This window comes from Ursus maritimus, unplaced genomic scaffold, assembly GCF_017311325.1.
Source record: "Ursus maritimus isolate PB19 unplaced genomic scaffold, ASM1731132v1 scaffold_32, whole genome shotgun sequence".
Taxonomy (NCBI): Eukaryota; Metazoa; Chordata; class Mammalia; order Carnivora; family Ursidae; genus Ursus; species Ursus maritimus.
In genome coordinates this window covers 4,264,785-4,280,755 of record NW_024425786.1, presented here as the reverse complement: position 1 = coordinate 4,280,755, position 15,971 = coordinate 4,264,785, and the positions used below count along the sequence as shown (strand labels likewise).

Here is a 15,971-nt window from a genome sequence, read left to right as displayed (position 1 = left end):
TAGTTTCCTTGACTGTGCAAACGCTTTTTAGTTTGATGTCCCAATTGTTTTGTTTTTTTTTTTAAAGATTTTATTTATTCATTCGACAGAGATAGAGACAGCCAGCGAGAGAGGGAACACAAGCAGGGGGAGTGGGAGAGGAAGAAGCAGGCTCATAGCAGAGGAGCCTGATGTGGGGCTTGATCCCACAACGCCGGGATCACGCCCTGAGCTGAAGGCAGACGCTTAACTGCTGTGCCACCCAGGCGCCCCAATGATGTCCCAATTGTTAATTTTGTTTTTGTTGCCCTTGCCCGAGGAGACAGATCCTAAAACATATGACTAAGACCGATATCTAAGAGTTTATTGCCAGGGTTTTCTTTTAGATTTTTATGGTTCCAGGTCTTACATTTAGATCTTTAATCCATTTTGAGTTATTTTGTGTGTAGTATATTAAAGTGGTCCAGTTTCATTCTTTCATATGTGGCTGTCCAGTCTTCCCAACACCATTTATTAAAGAGATTGTCTTCTCCCCATTGTATTCTTATCTCCTTTGTCATATTTGAATTGGCCATATATGCATGGAGTTACTTCTGGGCTCTCTGTTCTGTTCCCGTGATCCAGGTGTCTGTTTTTGTGCCAGTACCATACTGTTTTGATTACTGTACCTTTGTCGTACATCTTGAAATCTGGGAGTCTGATGCCTCCAGCTTTGCTTTTCTTTCTCAGGATTGCTTTGGCTATTCAGGGTCTTTTGTGGCTCCATACAAATTTTAGGATTATTTTTTCTAGTGCTATGAAAAATACTGCTGGTATTTTGATAGAGATTACATTGGCTCTGTAGGTTGCTCTGGGTAGTGTGGACATTTTACCAATGTTAACTCCTCCCACCCATGAGCACAGGATATTTTTCCATTTAGTTGTGTCATGTTCAGTTTTTTTCATCAGCGTCTTTTTTTTTTTTTTTTTAAGTAGGCTCCACGCCCAGTGTGGAGCCCAATGCAGGGCTTGAACTCATGACCCTGAGATCAAGACCTGAGCTGAGATCAAGAGTCAGATGCTCAACTGACTGAGCCATACAGGATCCCCCATCAGTGTCTTATAGTTTTCAGAGCACAGGTCTTTCACCTCTTGATTAATTGTATTCCTAAGTATTTTATTCTATGTGATACAATTATAAATGGGATTTTTTTTCTTAATTTTTCTTTCTGCTAGTTCATTATTAGAGTATAGAAATACAGCAGATTTTTATATGTTAATTTTTTATCCTGCAACTTTACTGATATCACTTATTAGTTGTAATAATTTTTTGGTGGATTCTTTAGGGGTCTTTTTTTTTTTTTTTTTAAGATTTTATTTATTTATTTGACAGAGAGGAACAGCCAGCAAGAGAGGAAACACAAGCAGGGGGAGTGGGAGAGGAAGGAGCAGGCTCCCAGTGGAGGAGCCCGATGTGGGGCTTGATCCCAGGATCCTGGGATCATGACCTGAGCCGAAGGCAGACACTTAACTGACTGAGCCACCCAGGCGTCCCTCTTTAGGACTTTCTATATATAGTATCATGTCATCTGCAAATAGGGACAATTTTATTATTCTTTACTGATCTTAATGCCTTTTATTTCCTTTTCTTGTCCTATTGCTGTGGCTAGACGTTCCAGTACTCTGTTTAATAAAAGTGGTGAGAGTTGTTTTGTTTTTGATCTTAGAGGAATAGCTTTCAGCTTTTCACCATTGAGTATGATGTTAGCTGTGGGCTTGTCATATATGACCTTTATTATGTTGAGGTATGTTCCCTGTATACCCACTTTGTTGACAGTTTTCATCATAAATAGATGTTAAATTTTGTCAGATGGTTTCCTGCGTCTATTGAGATGACCATTTGGTTTTTATCCTTCATTTTATTAATGTGTATCCCATTGATTGATTTATGGATTTTGAATCATCTTGCATCCCTGGATTAAATACCACTTGATCGTGGTTATTGACCCTTTTAATGTATTGTTAAATTTGGTTTGGTAATAGTGTGTTGAGGATTTTGCATCTATGGAAAACATATTACTAATATTCTTAGTTCAGCCATACCCAACAATAATTTTTTTTACTTGGTTTTAATTGCTTCCATGTACCTACTAAATTTTTACGCTTATTTTTATATAATTAAAATATAGAATAGAATACAGTTAAAGAATACAGTTAGTTTTGTAAGAAATTGCCAAGCAGTCTTGCAAAGTGGCTGCACCGTCTTTGCATTTCCACAACCAGTAAGAGTCCTGTGCCTCCATATCCTTCCAGCATTTGGTGTTTTGTCAGTGTTCTGAATTTCAGCTGTTCTAATTGGTGTGTCGTGGCTTTAATTTGCAATTCCCTAATGACCTATGAGGCTGCACGTCTTCTCATGTGCTCATTTGGCATCTGTATGTCTTATTTCATGAAGTGCCTGTTCAGATCTTTTGCCCATTTTCATACTGGGTTGTTATTGTAGAATTTTAAGATATATATGTGTGTGTATATATATATATATATATATATATAATTTTTTTAAAGATTTTATTTATCTGACAGAGAGAGAGAGCAAGCACAAGCAGGGGGAGCAGCAGAGGGAAAAGGAGAAGCAGATTCCCCGCTGAGCAGGGAGCCCAATGAGGGGCTCGATCCCAGGACCCCAAGATCATGACCTGAGCCGAAGGCAGATGCTTAACTGGCTGAGCCACCCAGGTGCCCCAAGAATTCTCTATTTTGGATACAAGTCCTTCATCAGATATGTGTTTTGTAAATATTTTCTCCCAGTCTGTGACTTGTCTTTTTATTCTCATAACCGTGTCTTGTTTGGGCCCTTGAGCTGGCCAGTGGCAGGAGCTCATTCTGCCAGGCCTTCTTCTAGGGCAAGGGGACCTAGAAGACAGAGTGAAGTGTCCCCACTTCTGGGAGCTCTCAGCTAGCTCTGCATTGACCTCCATGTTACAGGTGAAGAACAGACCCTGGAGGTGTGGTGGCTGACTTAGGGACAGTGGCAGGTGTGGCAGAACAGGACTAGGCCCCAGACTGTATCTCCTGGGTTTATTCACCGTGGGCGTTTCCTTACTGCATCTTGGCGGCACCTGCCAGTGTGGTCTGTGGGTTATGCCCAGCGGGATGGGCTGTTTGATGCCCAGTGTGTTGGGTGGGGCTGTGGTTTTAGAGGCTGAGAGGGTCACTCCCCTGTCACCTTGGTCCCTTCTCTGTCGAGTCCTGCTCTCCCCAGAGCCACTGCCATTGACTGTCTTTCAGGGACAGCCTCCTTAACATCCAGGAGATTCTAAGAGCCCTTGCACTGTGAGACTCAGGGTGGCCACACTGGCAACTGGCCCATGCTCTCAGTTATTTTGGAGAAGTCCTCAGGACCTGCTCATGTGCCCACTTCGGGCTTCACTGCCAGTCCCCTGGGTGTGAAAGAGGGCTTTGATCCATGCCATGGTGGGACCGGGTTGTACTGGGCAAGTAGGGCTCTTAGTGAGGCCTCCTCTCACCTCTTCTGGGCGTTGTGGGCACAGAGCTGGTGCTGAGATGCTGGGGGCATCTTGCTTCCAGCACAGGGACTGGGCAGCCCCCTGGGGACTTGAGTGCAGTTGCCATCACCTCTCAGAGAAATGGGCTGAGTTCAGTAAATGCTCCCGGGGTCAGCGACTAAAGTAGAAACCCAAGGTTTTTGCCACCAACATGGGATTCTCCACAAGGCAACAGCGGGGGTAGTGCAGGAGAGATGTTTATTTACTTATATTATTAAGGTATAATTAATATAACAGCACATACTTAAAATGAAGAATTTGATGAATTCTTATTTTTTATTTTTTTATTTTTTTTAAAGATTTTTATTGATTTATTTGAGAGATTGAGAGAGAGAGAGAGAGAACGAGCAGGGGGAAGGACAGACAGAGGGAGAAGCAGACTCCCCACCGCGCAGGGAGCCCTATGCGGGACTCGATCTCAGGACCCTGGGATCACGCCCTGAGCCGAAGGCAGACGCTTAACGACTCAGCCATTCAGGCGCCCCAGAATTTGATGAATTCTGACATCTGTACACATCTGGCAAACCATCACCGTAGTCAAGGTAACGATCATGTCCATCACATTAGGAGCTCCCTCCTGCCTCTGGAGAAGCCCAGGCAACCACTTACCTACATTCTGTCATTAGAGATCAGTTTGCGTTTTCTGGAATTTTATAGAAATGGAACCACGCGGGATCTGCTTTCAGCATGGTCACTCTGAGATTCATCCATGCCGTTGCACGAAGGGGTGGCCCGTTTCTTTTTATTGCTGAATATATTCCATCGTGTGGGTGGACCTCAGTGCGTCTATCCATTCCTCTGTGGACAGGCGTTCCCATCGTTGCCAGTTTGGGGCTGTGACGAGCAACAGCCCTATGAACATTCGTCCACAAGTCTTTGTGGGGACACTTGCTTTTCTTGGTCGCAAGGGCAAGTACTAGGAGCGCAGTGCTGGGTGATGCGGTAGGTGTAGGCTTAACTGTTTAAGAAACTGCTGACCTTGGGGCGCCTGGGCGGCTCAGTCAGTTAGGTGTCCGACTCTTGATTTCGGCTCAGGTCATGATCTCAGGGCTGTGAGGTCAAGCCCCACATCTGGCTCTGTGCCGGGCGTGGCATCGGCTTGAGATTCCCTCTCTCCTTCTCCATCTGCCCCTCCCTGCTTGTGTTCTCTCTTCCTCCCTCCCTCCCTCTCTCTGAAGTAAATAAATCTGAAAACACTGCTGCCCTCTTTTCCAAAGCGGGGTGCCATTGCTGCCTTCCGACAGCGGCCTTGCTGCCGCTCCACGTCCTCCCCGACACTTGCTGCGGTCAGTCTTCTAAATTTTACCTGTCCTGAGGTGTGGAGCAGGCTCTCCTTGTGATTTTAGTTTGTATTTTCCTAATGTCTAATGATGTCAAGCATCTTCTCACGTGCGAATTTTACACCCACAGATCTTGTTTGGTGAAGTGTTTGTAAAAGAGCCTTTTGCTTCTGAAGAAATTGGGTCATTTGTGTTGTCACCATGACGCTTTGAGAGTTCTTCCTGTGGTCTGGACGCGAGTCCGTCCTTCCCGCCCTGCTGGTCCCGGGGCGGGAGCTTCTGCCGGAGGACAGTGGCCTCTGACTCCGGGAAAGGCCGCTGGGCGTTCTCCGCCAGTTCTCTGAGCGCCCTCTGCCCCGTTAGGCTGATTGACCCCTGAGTCTGGAGTGGTGTGTCTCTCATGTCCTGCCTTTCTCCTGGGCTCTGGGCCGGGGCGGCTCGTGACCTTTTCCAGCTTCCAGAAGCCTTGAAAGCTGAAGGAAACAGTTGCCACAGAGCCCTCAGAGGAATGCAACCTCGTTGTGCGTGGAGCTCGTTGACTCTTTGGAAGCAGAAGCTCTGAGGCCGCCGCCGTGTCCCGCTGCGCCTGGCTTTCCTGGGGCTCAACCTGGGAGCTCTGACCTGGGCCTGAGAGTTCTGGAGGCGGAGGGGGGGCCTGTTTCCCGCCAGTGGTCTGCAGCCAGGTGTTCTGGTGACGGCTTTACTGTGACCTTGCACCCCTGCGTTCATGTACTCGTGCGCGCAGGTCGGTGTTTTCTGCTGTGTTCACAAGCTTGGGCAACCGTCACTGCAATTTAATTCCAGAACATTTTCTTCACCCCCAAAAGAAGCGCTGTGCTCTTTGGCTCTCACTCCCCATTCGCCTCCCCCGGGGCCTGGTGACCGCCGGTCTGCTGTCTGTCTGCGGACTGGCCTGCCCTGGACGTTTCGTGTCCGAGGAGCCGAGCCTGCTGTGAGGGCGGCTTGCGCTCAGCATCATGGTCTCAGCCTTCCTCCGCACGGTTCCTTCGCGTGGTCCTGTGCCGTCGCGTGCGTAGACGCCTTCTGTTTGTCCGGTCCTGCGTGAGCGGCACGGGGGCTCCTCCCCACGCTTTTGGCTGTTAGGCTCATGTTGCCAGGATCCTTTCCCGACATCTGGTTTCATCATTTAAAATGGCTCCTGGTTAACTCAGAGCATGAGAAGCCACCTCATGGCTCCTTCACTCTCTAATTATTGACTCAGAAGGCGGACAACACACGCTTCCTCCCTGTGGGAAGTCGGCGTGGCCGTGAGGCACCGTCCTCGCCGCTTCGATCGCTGTGGGTGGACCTGTAGGTATTTCCCTTGGTTGTGTCATTTCCTGCAGATTTCCCTGGTGGGTTGTTTTGTTTAGTTTTTTACATCTTAGCTCTGCTGGTTTGGGGTGTATCCGTGTACGCGGGTGTTACGTAACTATGGTGCCCCGCATCCAGGGATCATTCCATCTGAGAGCTGCCTTCCCTCTGATGACGCAAGCGGAGAGCACTTCATTGGGTCTGACCTCTGCGGTGTGTCTCGGAGCTTTCCTCTAGCTGGCGCTCTCGCAGGCGCAGGTCTGGGTGGCCGGCTTCTCCATGAGAGGTTTCTCTCTCCGGGGCCCCGCTCTCAGGATCCCCGTGTGCTCCGGGCTGTTTCTCCTTAAGCCAGTCCCGGAGCGCTGTCATGATCTTTCCATAACTGAGAAGGAACGTGGTGGGGCAAGTTGTGCCTGCTTCTCGTCCGTCTGTGAGTCATCACCCCATCACCTGGGTGGCGTTTTGCCGGGAAGGACTGTAGGTCCTTGCCGTGTGCGGGAGGCTGCGTCTCCCCCCGCCCAGCACCCTCCCGGGACACCACCTCCAAGGTGCAGGATGCCAGGTCCTCCAGGTCTGCGGGATGCGGGCCTGGGGCCTCCCTCCTCACCTCTGTGCACCTGCTTTCCTCACAGGTAGAAGCTGGGGCCCCAGCATCTTCTTCGACTCCGATTTCCTGTGATTTTAAGCGATTTGAAAAGGTCATGGGCACATGCAGCGCTGGGAGTGCTGGGGTGGCCGCTCCTACCTGGGGTGGGCCGTGTGCCCAGCACACCCAGGGTTGAGACTGAGGGGGAGAGAGAAGCCAGCGTTGCTTAGGGAGGCGGCGATGCCCGCATGGAGGAATGGGGCCAAGTCCAAAGGGCACAGCATCTGGGCTGAGGCCCCCTCTCGGTCCCATCTGGCTGGGGCTCAGGAAGAGACGAACAGAGACCATGCTCGTGCTTCGGCGGGGTGCGTCCCTGAAAGTGTTGAGGAAGGGAGCTGACGAGGCCTGTCTTAGGGAGAAGGCCAAGCTGTAAGACGACTGTGGGATGACTGGAGGTGGGGGGGCCTGGAGGGGCCCTGGTTGTGGTTGTGGGTGGGAAGAGCTGTGGTGCCTGGACACGTGGCTCAGGGCTGCCCCATGGCTGGAGTGGACACCCGTGGCCTTGGGGGCCTTTTCTCTGACCTGCAGGTGATAGATGGGCTTGACCAGACCCAGCACACGGCCCTCTTAAGGGGGTGGTCTGCATCCTGAGTGGCTTGTGGGGGAAGCGCTCTTGGCCTTTTGGTCCGGGGTGGGGAGTGAGACCAGGCTTCTCTGGCCAGGGAAGGCAGGAGGAGGGGCAGGTTGCCGACCAGGTGCACATAGGGCCTGAGTACCCAGCTGACCGGAGGGGACCTAGAGTGGCTGGGGTGGTGGCCTCTGTTCACTCTGTGTCTCCCAGGCACTGGTTTGCTCTTTGATTTGACACCTGTTCGTGGCACTTTGCTTTGTGTCCTGCACGGTGCCCGGTGCTGGGGACTTAGGGAGCAGGATGGCCCCAGGCCCTGCCCTACAGGAAGAGTCCTCGGGCCTGCCTGCAAATGGGGTCATTTCTACTCAGGATGAAGGACCGTCATGGACAGCTGAAGGACTGTCACGGACAGCCCTAGGACTGTCATGGACAGCTGAGGGGCCAAAGGAGGTCTGCGTCCTGCCAGGGCCCCTGTCAGGCTGTGTGGGTGGGGGAAGGCTTTGGGGAAGGTTTTCTACCCAGACTCTGCCCTGACTGCCCCTCCAGGTAGACATTTCGGGTGTGGTCGGTGGGCCCGTCAGAACCCCCTCCCCTGCCCAGCTCCCCGGCGCTAAGCTGAGGACAGCCTTGCCGCTTTCTGCCCCACCTTCCTGCCCTGGCCGCCCTCCCTGTGGAACCCACTGCTGTGGTCCTGGTTAGTCTGGGATTTTGCTTCTGTCTCCTTTCACATACAGGTGGGAGGACTTGGGACAATGGTAGTTGTGCCTTTAGGAACAATTAGGCCGTATTTTAGGGAGACCACCAGGAGCTGGGAGCATCCTGGGCCTTTGGTGAGTGAGAGCAGCTGCAGACTGAGTTTGCTCTGGCCTAAGTTTACCTGTTATACAGTACCTGCTGGAGTTGCCCCACGGGCGAGGGGGACCTGTGTCCTGGAGCCAAGTCGACAGTTTTCAGGAAGGGGACCCTCAGATAGCTTGCAGGCAGATCGATTCATTCGGGCAGCCGTAGCGGCGGCCCCACATGGTGGTGGCACTGGGGTGCAGGGACAGTAATTACACGTCCCACCTCCTCTCCCGGGCTGCCACCTTCTCACCTGCTCCTCGGCCACACTGATGGCTTGCCTTCTTTCTTCCCAACACCCGGTGGGAGGGGAGAAGGGCAGGCCCTCCCTCGGAGACGTAAGGTCTGGCTCTGGCCGCCGGGCACCCGAGAGGGGAGGAGGCAGGTCTGTGTGGTGGTGGCCGCCATGGTGGTGGCGGCAGTCAGGGGAGAGCGGGGACTGGTGCAGCAGCCTGCTTCCTCTACCCACTTCCCTTCCAGTGGTTCACCTGGCCCCCAGAGCTCTGGGAGGTAGCCTTGGGGACAGGTGTCAGATGCCAGCCCCTCTGGGTAGGATGTTGGGCTCTGCCCCCGATGCAACCCCTCGCTGTGAGTCTCACTCTGGCCTGAGACCCTCCGCCCCGTCTGTGTCTCAGGAAGCACAGAAGGCTTGCGGTGGGTCCGCGCCGGGGGCCCAGCCGGTCCTGAGACCCTGGAGAAAGTCTGGGTGGGCGTCTGCCCTGTCTCTCGGCCCCCCAGGGGCTTCTCAGAGATGGCACCCATCTGCATGAGTTCTTGATCTCGCGGCACCACAGCGAAGGGCTCAGAGATGTACTTCTCCACTGTCATTATTTACAAAGCGAAGTTTCTATGACAACCGGCTTTTGGTAGACTCCTCGGATTGGTGAGGCAGCCTCTTCCTGGTTAGATTGGGCAGGCCTGTGTGCCGGGGAGTTGGGACGGTGCTTTTGGAGAGGGAGGGTGGGTGACTGGGCTGCCACTAACCCCCTACTTCTCTCGGGACCCAGGACAAACCGGCGGGCATGGCTTTCCAGTTGAGCAGGTACCCCCAGTCTTGAGCCCCCTCCTTCTCTCGTGGGGGCTGCTGTGGCAGATCGTCTGTCTGGGGGCACTTCGACGGGGTCAGATGGTAGAGGGGATGCGGCTCCTGTGTCCAGTGGGTGGGCTGGCCGCCTTCGTGTGGCCAAGGACAACTGTGCTCTTGTTCCTACTGTCTCCGGATGTTAGGTGGGACTGAAGCTGGGACAGCAAGACCAGCCCCTGCGGGACCCCCCTCCCCCCCGCCGGGCTCTTGGCAGGGTCATACCCTGAGTGCCCAGAAGAGTCAAGCCGTGAGGCTCAGCACTCTCCCTCCCTGAGAGAGCCCTTGGGATGATGGCAACTGCTTCTCTTTGCAGCCTTGCTGCTTCCGGTGCTTCCCTTTCTCTTGCCCGCTGGGTTCTGTGGTTGTGCGGGGTGCCGCTCTGCTTCCTGCCTGCTCAAGCGCCCGGCACTCTGGGTTCTTGGGATCCGTGGGTGCTGGTCAGCCGGCTGCACCTGGAGCCTTCTCCTGGCTCATCCCCTGTCCCGGCCAAAGTGTGAGCCTGGGCATTCGGGTGTGATTGGCGCCTCCCACTCCTGCTCTGGGGCTTGGGAGAGCCCCAGGGACTTTTTCCTGGGCCAGCCATTTCTCCATCCTTTCCTCTTCCAGGGGCTGTGATGGGGACTCTGGGGTTGAAGGGACTTTGCTGGAACCTTCTTAGGCAGCAAATTGGAGAGGATAAGCAGTGTCACTTGGGCTTCTGATTGGCAGGTCCCCTGTAGAAAGAAGAGGTGTTCACATGTGCCATGGTCGAGGCTGACTGTGGGAACCAGCCCCATCCCCCAGCCCACATGGTCCTCCTGGCACATGCCCACCCCGTGGTCAGCCCCACAGCTCTTTTCCCGCCAGGAATGGCAACACCTGCTCTTCCTTGCCTCCCTGCCAAGGCAGCAGCTACCTGAACTGAGCAGGAAGGAAGCTTAAAAGCTACAGCTGTGGGTTAGGTCAGGGCAGAAGCACCCTGTTGTTGTCCCTGCTCAGCACACCTGTTACTGCCTAGCAGGGACAGGCCCAGGGACCTTCCGCACAATCTGTGAGGTGTTCTTGACACTGGCTGCCCTGCAGGCCCCCACCTGGACCACAGCAGCAGGCCCTTTGGCTCTGCCTGTCTTCGGTGCAGGTGGAAATCCCGAGAGGACTTTATCTGTCCGGAAATCCGGCTGTGCCTGGTGCTGCCTGCTACCTTCTACCTCAGGGAGCTATTTTAGCTTTCACTGTTGGATCGAGGACCCCCCTCCCCCAGTTACCACGGAACTCATGCTGCAGTGTTGTATTTTAATTTATTTTATTTTATTTTATTTTTGTGTGTTTTATTTTATTTTATTATTTTTTTTGAAGATTTTATTTATTTGAGAGAGAGAGTGCCAGCAAGCACAAGCAGGGGGAGTGGCTGAGGGAGAAGCAGGCTCCCCGCTGAGCAGGGAGCCCGACGTGGGGCTCAATCCCAGGACCCCAGAATCATGACCTGAGTGGAAGGCAGATGCCTAACCGACCGAGCCGCCCAGGCGTTTTAGCAGGGACATTTTGGTGTCAGAATCAGAGAGTCTGGCCCTTTGCTGGGGGCTGAGGGAGAGATGGGCAATGGTCAGCCCCCTGTGCTGGAGCCTGGCCTGGGCTGGCCAGGCTGGGGACCCAGGCGCGGAGTGTCAGGCTGTGGTTGCAGCCACCACCGTGGGTCCTGTGGGGCTCATCTTCACTCACTGCTGTCTTCTGTGAGCGTAGCCCCCCTGAGTGGGAGTGTCCTGTGGCTGCCATGACCAGTGACCACAAACTGGGTGGCTTAAAACAACAGAAATTTATGTTCTTACAGCCTGGAGGCCACAAGCCCCAAATCCTGGTGTCCGCAGGGCCACGCTCCCCCTGAGGGCCCTGGGAGAGGATCCCTCCTTGCCCTCCCAGCTTCGGGTGGCTCCTGGCGTCCTTGCATTTCTTGGCTTGTAGACACGTTGCTCCGGTCTCTGCCTCTTCCATTGTGTGTCCAAATTTCCCTCTTTTCACAAGGACACTAGTCACTTTGGATCAGAGCACACCCTGATGACCTCATCTTAACTTGATCAGGCTTGCAAAAACCCATGTCTAAATAATGTCCCGTTCACAGGTTCTGGGCGCTAGAGCGTGAACATATCTTTTGGGGGACACAACTCAACCCAGTATAAAAGCTCTGTGTGGGGCAAGGAACAGGGGGGCAGGGCCTGTCCTCAGGGTGTCTGCTGTGAGGCCAGGTACGCAGAATGCAGAATGCAGGTTTAATCATGTTTGGCAACATCTGTAGGATAAACTCCCACGAGCAGGGTTGCTGGATCGGAGCAGGCCTGCACGGCTGGAGTTTTGCTGAGTAATGCTGGGCTGCCCTCCAGGAGGCTGTGTCCACTTATGCTCCCCCATTCATAGATGAATCTGCTTTCCTCGCAGAGGATAGGTCAGATGTTGCTGGGACAGGTGGGTACAGGTAGGGCGGTGGGAAGGCCCAGCCAGGGGTGCCTGGCAGACAGCCCTGGTTTGGCCAGGACAATGGGAGATAAGGCAGGAGAAGTTCCAGATCCCTGAGGGCTTAAACCCCTCACTAGGGAGTTTAAATCTTGATTCCGTAGATGGGAGGGGCCCTGGCCGGTCTCAGCAGGTGATCGAGGACTAGAATCCTGCTTAAGATGGTGACGCTTGAGGCAGTGGGCTAAGTGGCCAGTTAGGTCCAGGAGGTGAGAGGCAGGTGCGGAAGCCTCCCTTGGCATTGTGCCTTCTCCTCTGGGTTTTCTTTTCTCGTTGTTTAATAGTGAAGAGGAAAGCGAAGCACTTTTCATACCCATGTCTTCATTAAAAGTGGGAAAACTAAAGCTTGACTGAGGGACCACATGTTCTCCTGGCTGCCCTCACTCCTCAGACACCTGCCTGCCTGGAGGTGACCAGGCCATGGGGGAGGGAGCTCTAGGGAGGGGAGCTGGGGAGGAAGGCCCCGAGGGAGTGACTGGCTGGCGTTTCAGGGGTCCTGGAGGACTGCCCTGGCCAGCAGCTCCTGAGCCCTGGGGGCCATTTGGGCCGAGGGGTTGGGGAGTGAGCTGGGCTCCGGTCTCCCTGCCTCTGCAGTCGCTGCAGAGTGCGGGGCAGGATCAGGTCCTGTGGAGGGAGGGTCGGGCCTGCACCCTGTGCCTGAGTGGCCAGCTGGCCTGGGGAATTAGGACCCAGAGTGACCAGGAAGGGTGGGGGTTGGCAAGTGTCCCAGTGAGCTTTTGTGCCCGACAGCATGTGGTCTGGAGCTCCTGCATTTACTCCCAAGTGCCCAGGCTCCTGGGGGCAGCCGGATGTTGATGATGTGGGGTTTCTGGGGACCCTCAAGTGTCGCAGGATGGCCCCAGGCACTATCTCAGAGGCTGCCTCCTTATCAGTCTCTTTCTCAGTGCCCCGCCGCCGGATGTGAGCACTTCCTCGTCTGCCCTGTGGCGCCTAGTCTGCCCTTCTCTCCCAGGCCATGCCGCAGGCCACGCCGCAGTGCTGTGGGCCAACCATGGCAGGCATAACTCCACTTTACAGACAGGCAAAGTGAGGCCCGAGCGGGGAATCAGGCTCCCCCAGAGGCAGGCTCTGGTGCTTGTAGGAAAGGCTGGACTCAAGTTTCCCCCATGCTCTGGAATCCAGGGGCTCTGTTCTCCCTGGCCAGCCCCATGCCCCCTTGCAGCCCCTGTGGTACCTGTGTCCCAGGAGGACCAGCCTCTGGGCGGAAATGGCCGTCTGTCTTTACTAAGTTGAAAACAGATACAAAGGAAAGAGGTTGATAACAGCAGTTTTGTCATTTATTTATTTAATCAGGGAGAGAGAGAGATCGAGCACAAGCAGTGGGGAGGGGCAGAGGGAGAAGCAGGCTCCCCACTGAGCAAGGAGCCCTCCGCAGGACTCGATCCCAGGACCTTAGGATCATGACCTGAGCCCAAGGCAGCCCCTTACCCAACAGACCCACCCAGGTGTCCCAGTTTTGTTATTTAAATTGGCTACCTCTTTTTTTTTTTTTTTTTAAGATTTTATTTATTTATTCGACAGAGATAGAGACAGCCAGCGAGAGAGGGAACACAAGCAGGGGGAGTGGGAGAGGAAGAAGCAGGCTCATAGCGGAGGAGCCTGATGTGGGGCTCGATCCCATAACGCCAGGATCACGCCCTGAGCCGAAGGCAGACGCTTAACCGCTGTGCCACCCAGGCGCCCCTAAATTGGCTACCTCTTAACTCAGACTTAGAAAAAAATCAACTTAGTATAAGCCTGATTTTCTATTTTATTTTTAAGCCCGAATTTTCAAAAGTGGAAAATATTTTTTAAATGTTTTCTTATTTTATTTTTCCAGTTTTGTTGTGATGTAACTGACGTAGAATGTGGTATTAGTTTTAGGTATGCAAGGTGGTGGTTCCATCTGTGTCTGTAGCAGAGGGCTCACCCCAGTGACCGTTAACCTCTGTCGCCTGACCCGGTTACAGATTTTTTTCCCTGTGGTGAGAGTGTTTACCGTCTACTTTCTCAGCAACTTTCACGTGTCCGGTGCAGTATTGGGTAACTGGCGTCACCACGCTATCCTTAGGCCCCCAGGACTTGGTTACATCGTGGTGGGAGTTTGCACCTGCTGCCGCACTGCCTGGCCTGGGGCAGCCGGTGGTCTGTTCTTGCTCCAAGCACCGTGTTTTCAGGTTCCACACGTGAGTGAGAGGAGGCAGTGCTGTCGTTCTGTGTCTGACTTACCCCATGCAGCATAATGCCCCCAGGGTCCAGCCAGTCGTCATTCCTGACGGCATTCCCTCCTTTGCTACGGTTGGGTACGATCCCGTTGTATCTCCGCACCCCCGTGAGCTGTGTGCATTCACCTGAGTGCTCGGGTGGCCGCCGTGTCTCGGCTGTACAAGTGCCACTGCAGAGACTGTGTGTCTTTTCGAGCTCAGCTGTAGGTTTCCTTCGGGTAAACACACCGAGGGGAGTTGCTGGATCATGTGGTAGTTCTGGCTTTAATGTTTTGGAGCTTCTGTACTGTTTTCCACAGTGGCTGCACCAGCTTGTGTCCCCACCAACAGTGCACGGGGTTCCTTTTTCTCCACGTCCACACCAACACCCGTTCTCTTTTGTCCTTTTGATAACAGCTTTTCTAACAGGTGTGAGGGGATATCTCACGGTGGTTTTGATTTTCATTTCCCTGATGATGAGTGGTATTCAACACCTTTCCATCTACCTGTTGGCCATCTCTGTCTTCTTTAGAAAAATGTCTAGTCGGTTTCTTTGCCTGTTTTATTTTTTTAAATTTATTTGAAATTTATTTTTTTTTTAAGTAAGATCTACACCCAACATGGGGCTTGAACCCACGACCTGAGATCAGGAGTCGGGTGTTCTACCGACTGAGCCAGCCAAGCACCCTTCTTTGTGCGTTTTATTTATTTGTTTATTTAATAAAGATTTTATTTATTTATTTATTTATTTATTTATTTATTTATTTATTTATTTATTTGAGAGAGAGAAAAAGCAACAGCATGAGCTGGGAGGAGAGGGAGAAGCAGGCTCCCTGCTCAGCAGGGCTCGATCCCAGGACCCCAGGATCATGACCTGAGCCGAAGGTAGATGCTTAACCGACTGAGCCACCCAGGCGCCCCCTCTTTGCCCATTTTATTTTTATTTTTATTTATTTGTTTATTTTTAAAGATTTTATTTATTTATTTGACAGAGATAGAGACAGGCAGTGAGAGAGGGAACACAGGCAGGGGGAGTGGGAGAGGAAGAAGCAGGCTCACAGCGGAGGAGCCTGATGTGGGGCTCGATCCCATAAAGCCGGAATCACCCCCTGAGCCGAAGGCAGACTCTTAACGACTGCGCCACCCAGGCGCCCCTCTTTACCCATTTTATTTTTTTATTTTTTATTTTATTTTATTTTTAAATTTTTTTATTTTTTTTTTAATGATTTTTTATTATGTTAGTCACCATACAGTACATCCCCGGTTTCCGATGTAAGGCTCGATGATTCATTAGTTGTGTATAACACCCAGTGCACCATGCAAACGTGCCCTCCTTACTACCCATCACCGGTCTATCCCATTCCCCCACCCCCCTCCCCTCTGAGGTCCTCAGTTTGTTTCTCATAGTCCATAGTCTCTCATGTTTCATTCCCCCTTCTGATTACCCCCCCTTTCTTTATCCCTTTCTTCCCCTACCGATCATCCTAGTTCTTATGTTCCATAGATGAGAGAAATCATATGATAGTTGTCTTTCTCTGCTTGACTTATTTCACTTAGCATTATCTCCTCCAGTGCCGTCCATGTTGCAGCAAATGTTGAGAATTCGTTCTTTCTGATAGCTGAGTAATATTCCATTGTATATATGGACCACAACTTCTTAATCCAGTCATCTGTTGAAGGGCATCTTGGCTCCTTCCACGATTTAACTATTGTGGACAATGCTGCTATGAACATTGGGGTGCATATGGCCCTTCTCTTCACTACGTCTGTATCTTTTGGGTAAACACCCAGTAGTGCAATGGCTGGATCATAGGGTAGCTCAAGTTTTAACTTTTAAGGACCTCCACACTGTTTTCAGAGTGGCTGTACCAACTTGCATTCCCACCAACAATGTAGGAGGGATCCCTTTCTCCACATCCTCTCCAACAATTGTTGTTTCTTGCCTTGTCTATTTTTGCCATTCTAACTGGCGTAAGGTGGTATCTCAGTGTGATTTTGATTTGAATTTCCTTGATGGCTAATGA

The 15,971-nt window shown here is 52.3% G+C and overlaps 1 protein-coding gene across 3 annotated transcripts in view; it reads left to right on the top strand.

Annotated features, from left to right (window-relative positions):
- The window catches only part of ACOT7 (acyl-CoA thioesterase 7), a 110,768-nt gene that overhangs the window by 21,067 nt on the left and 73,730 nt on the right, over positions 1-15,971 (top strand). The window contains exon 1 of one of the 3 annotated variants that reach the window (XM_008694781.2): positions 9,085-9,217. The exons of the other annotated variants lie outside the window; for them this stretch is intronic. Coding sequence (XP_008693003.1) covers positions 9,198-9,217 — 20 coding nt within the window. The 5' untranslated portion in view covers positions 9,085-9,197. Of the gene's footprint in view, positions 1-9,084; positions 9,218-15,971 lie in introns of those variants that run through there. 3 annotated transcript variants of the gene reach the window in all.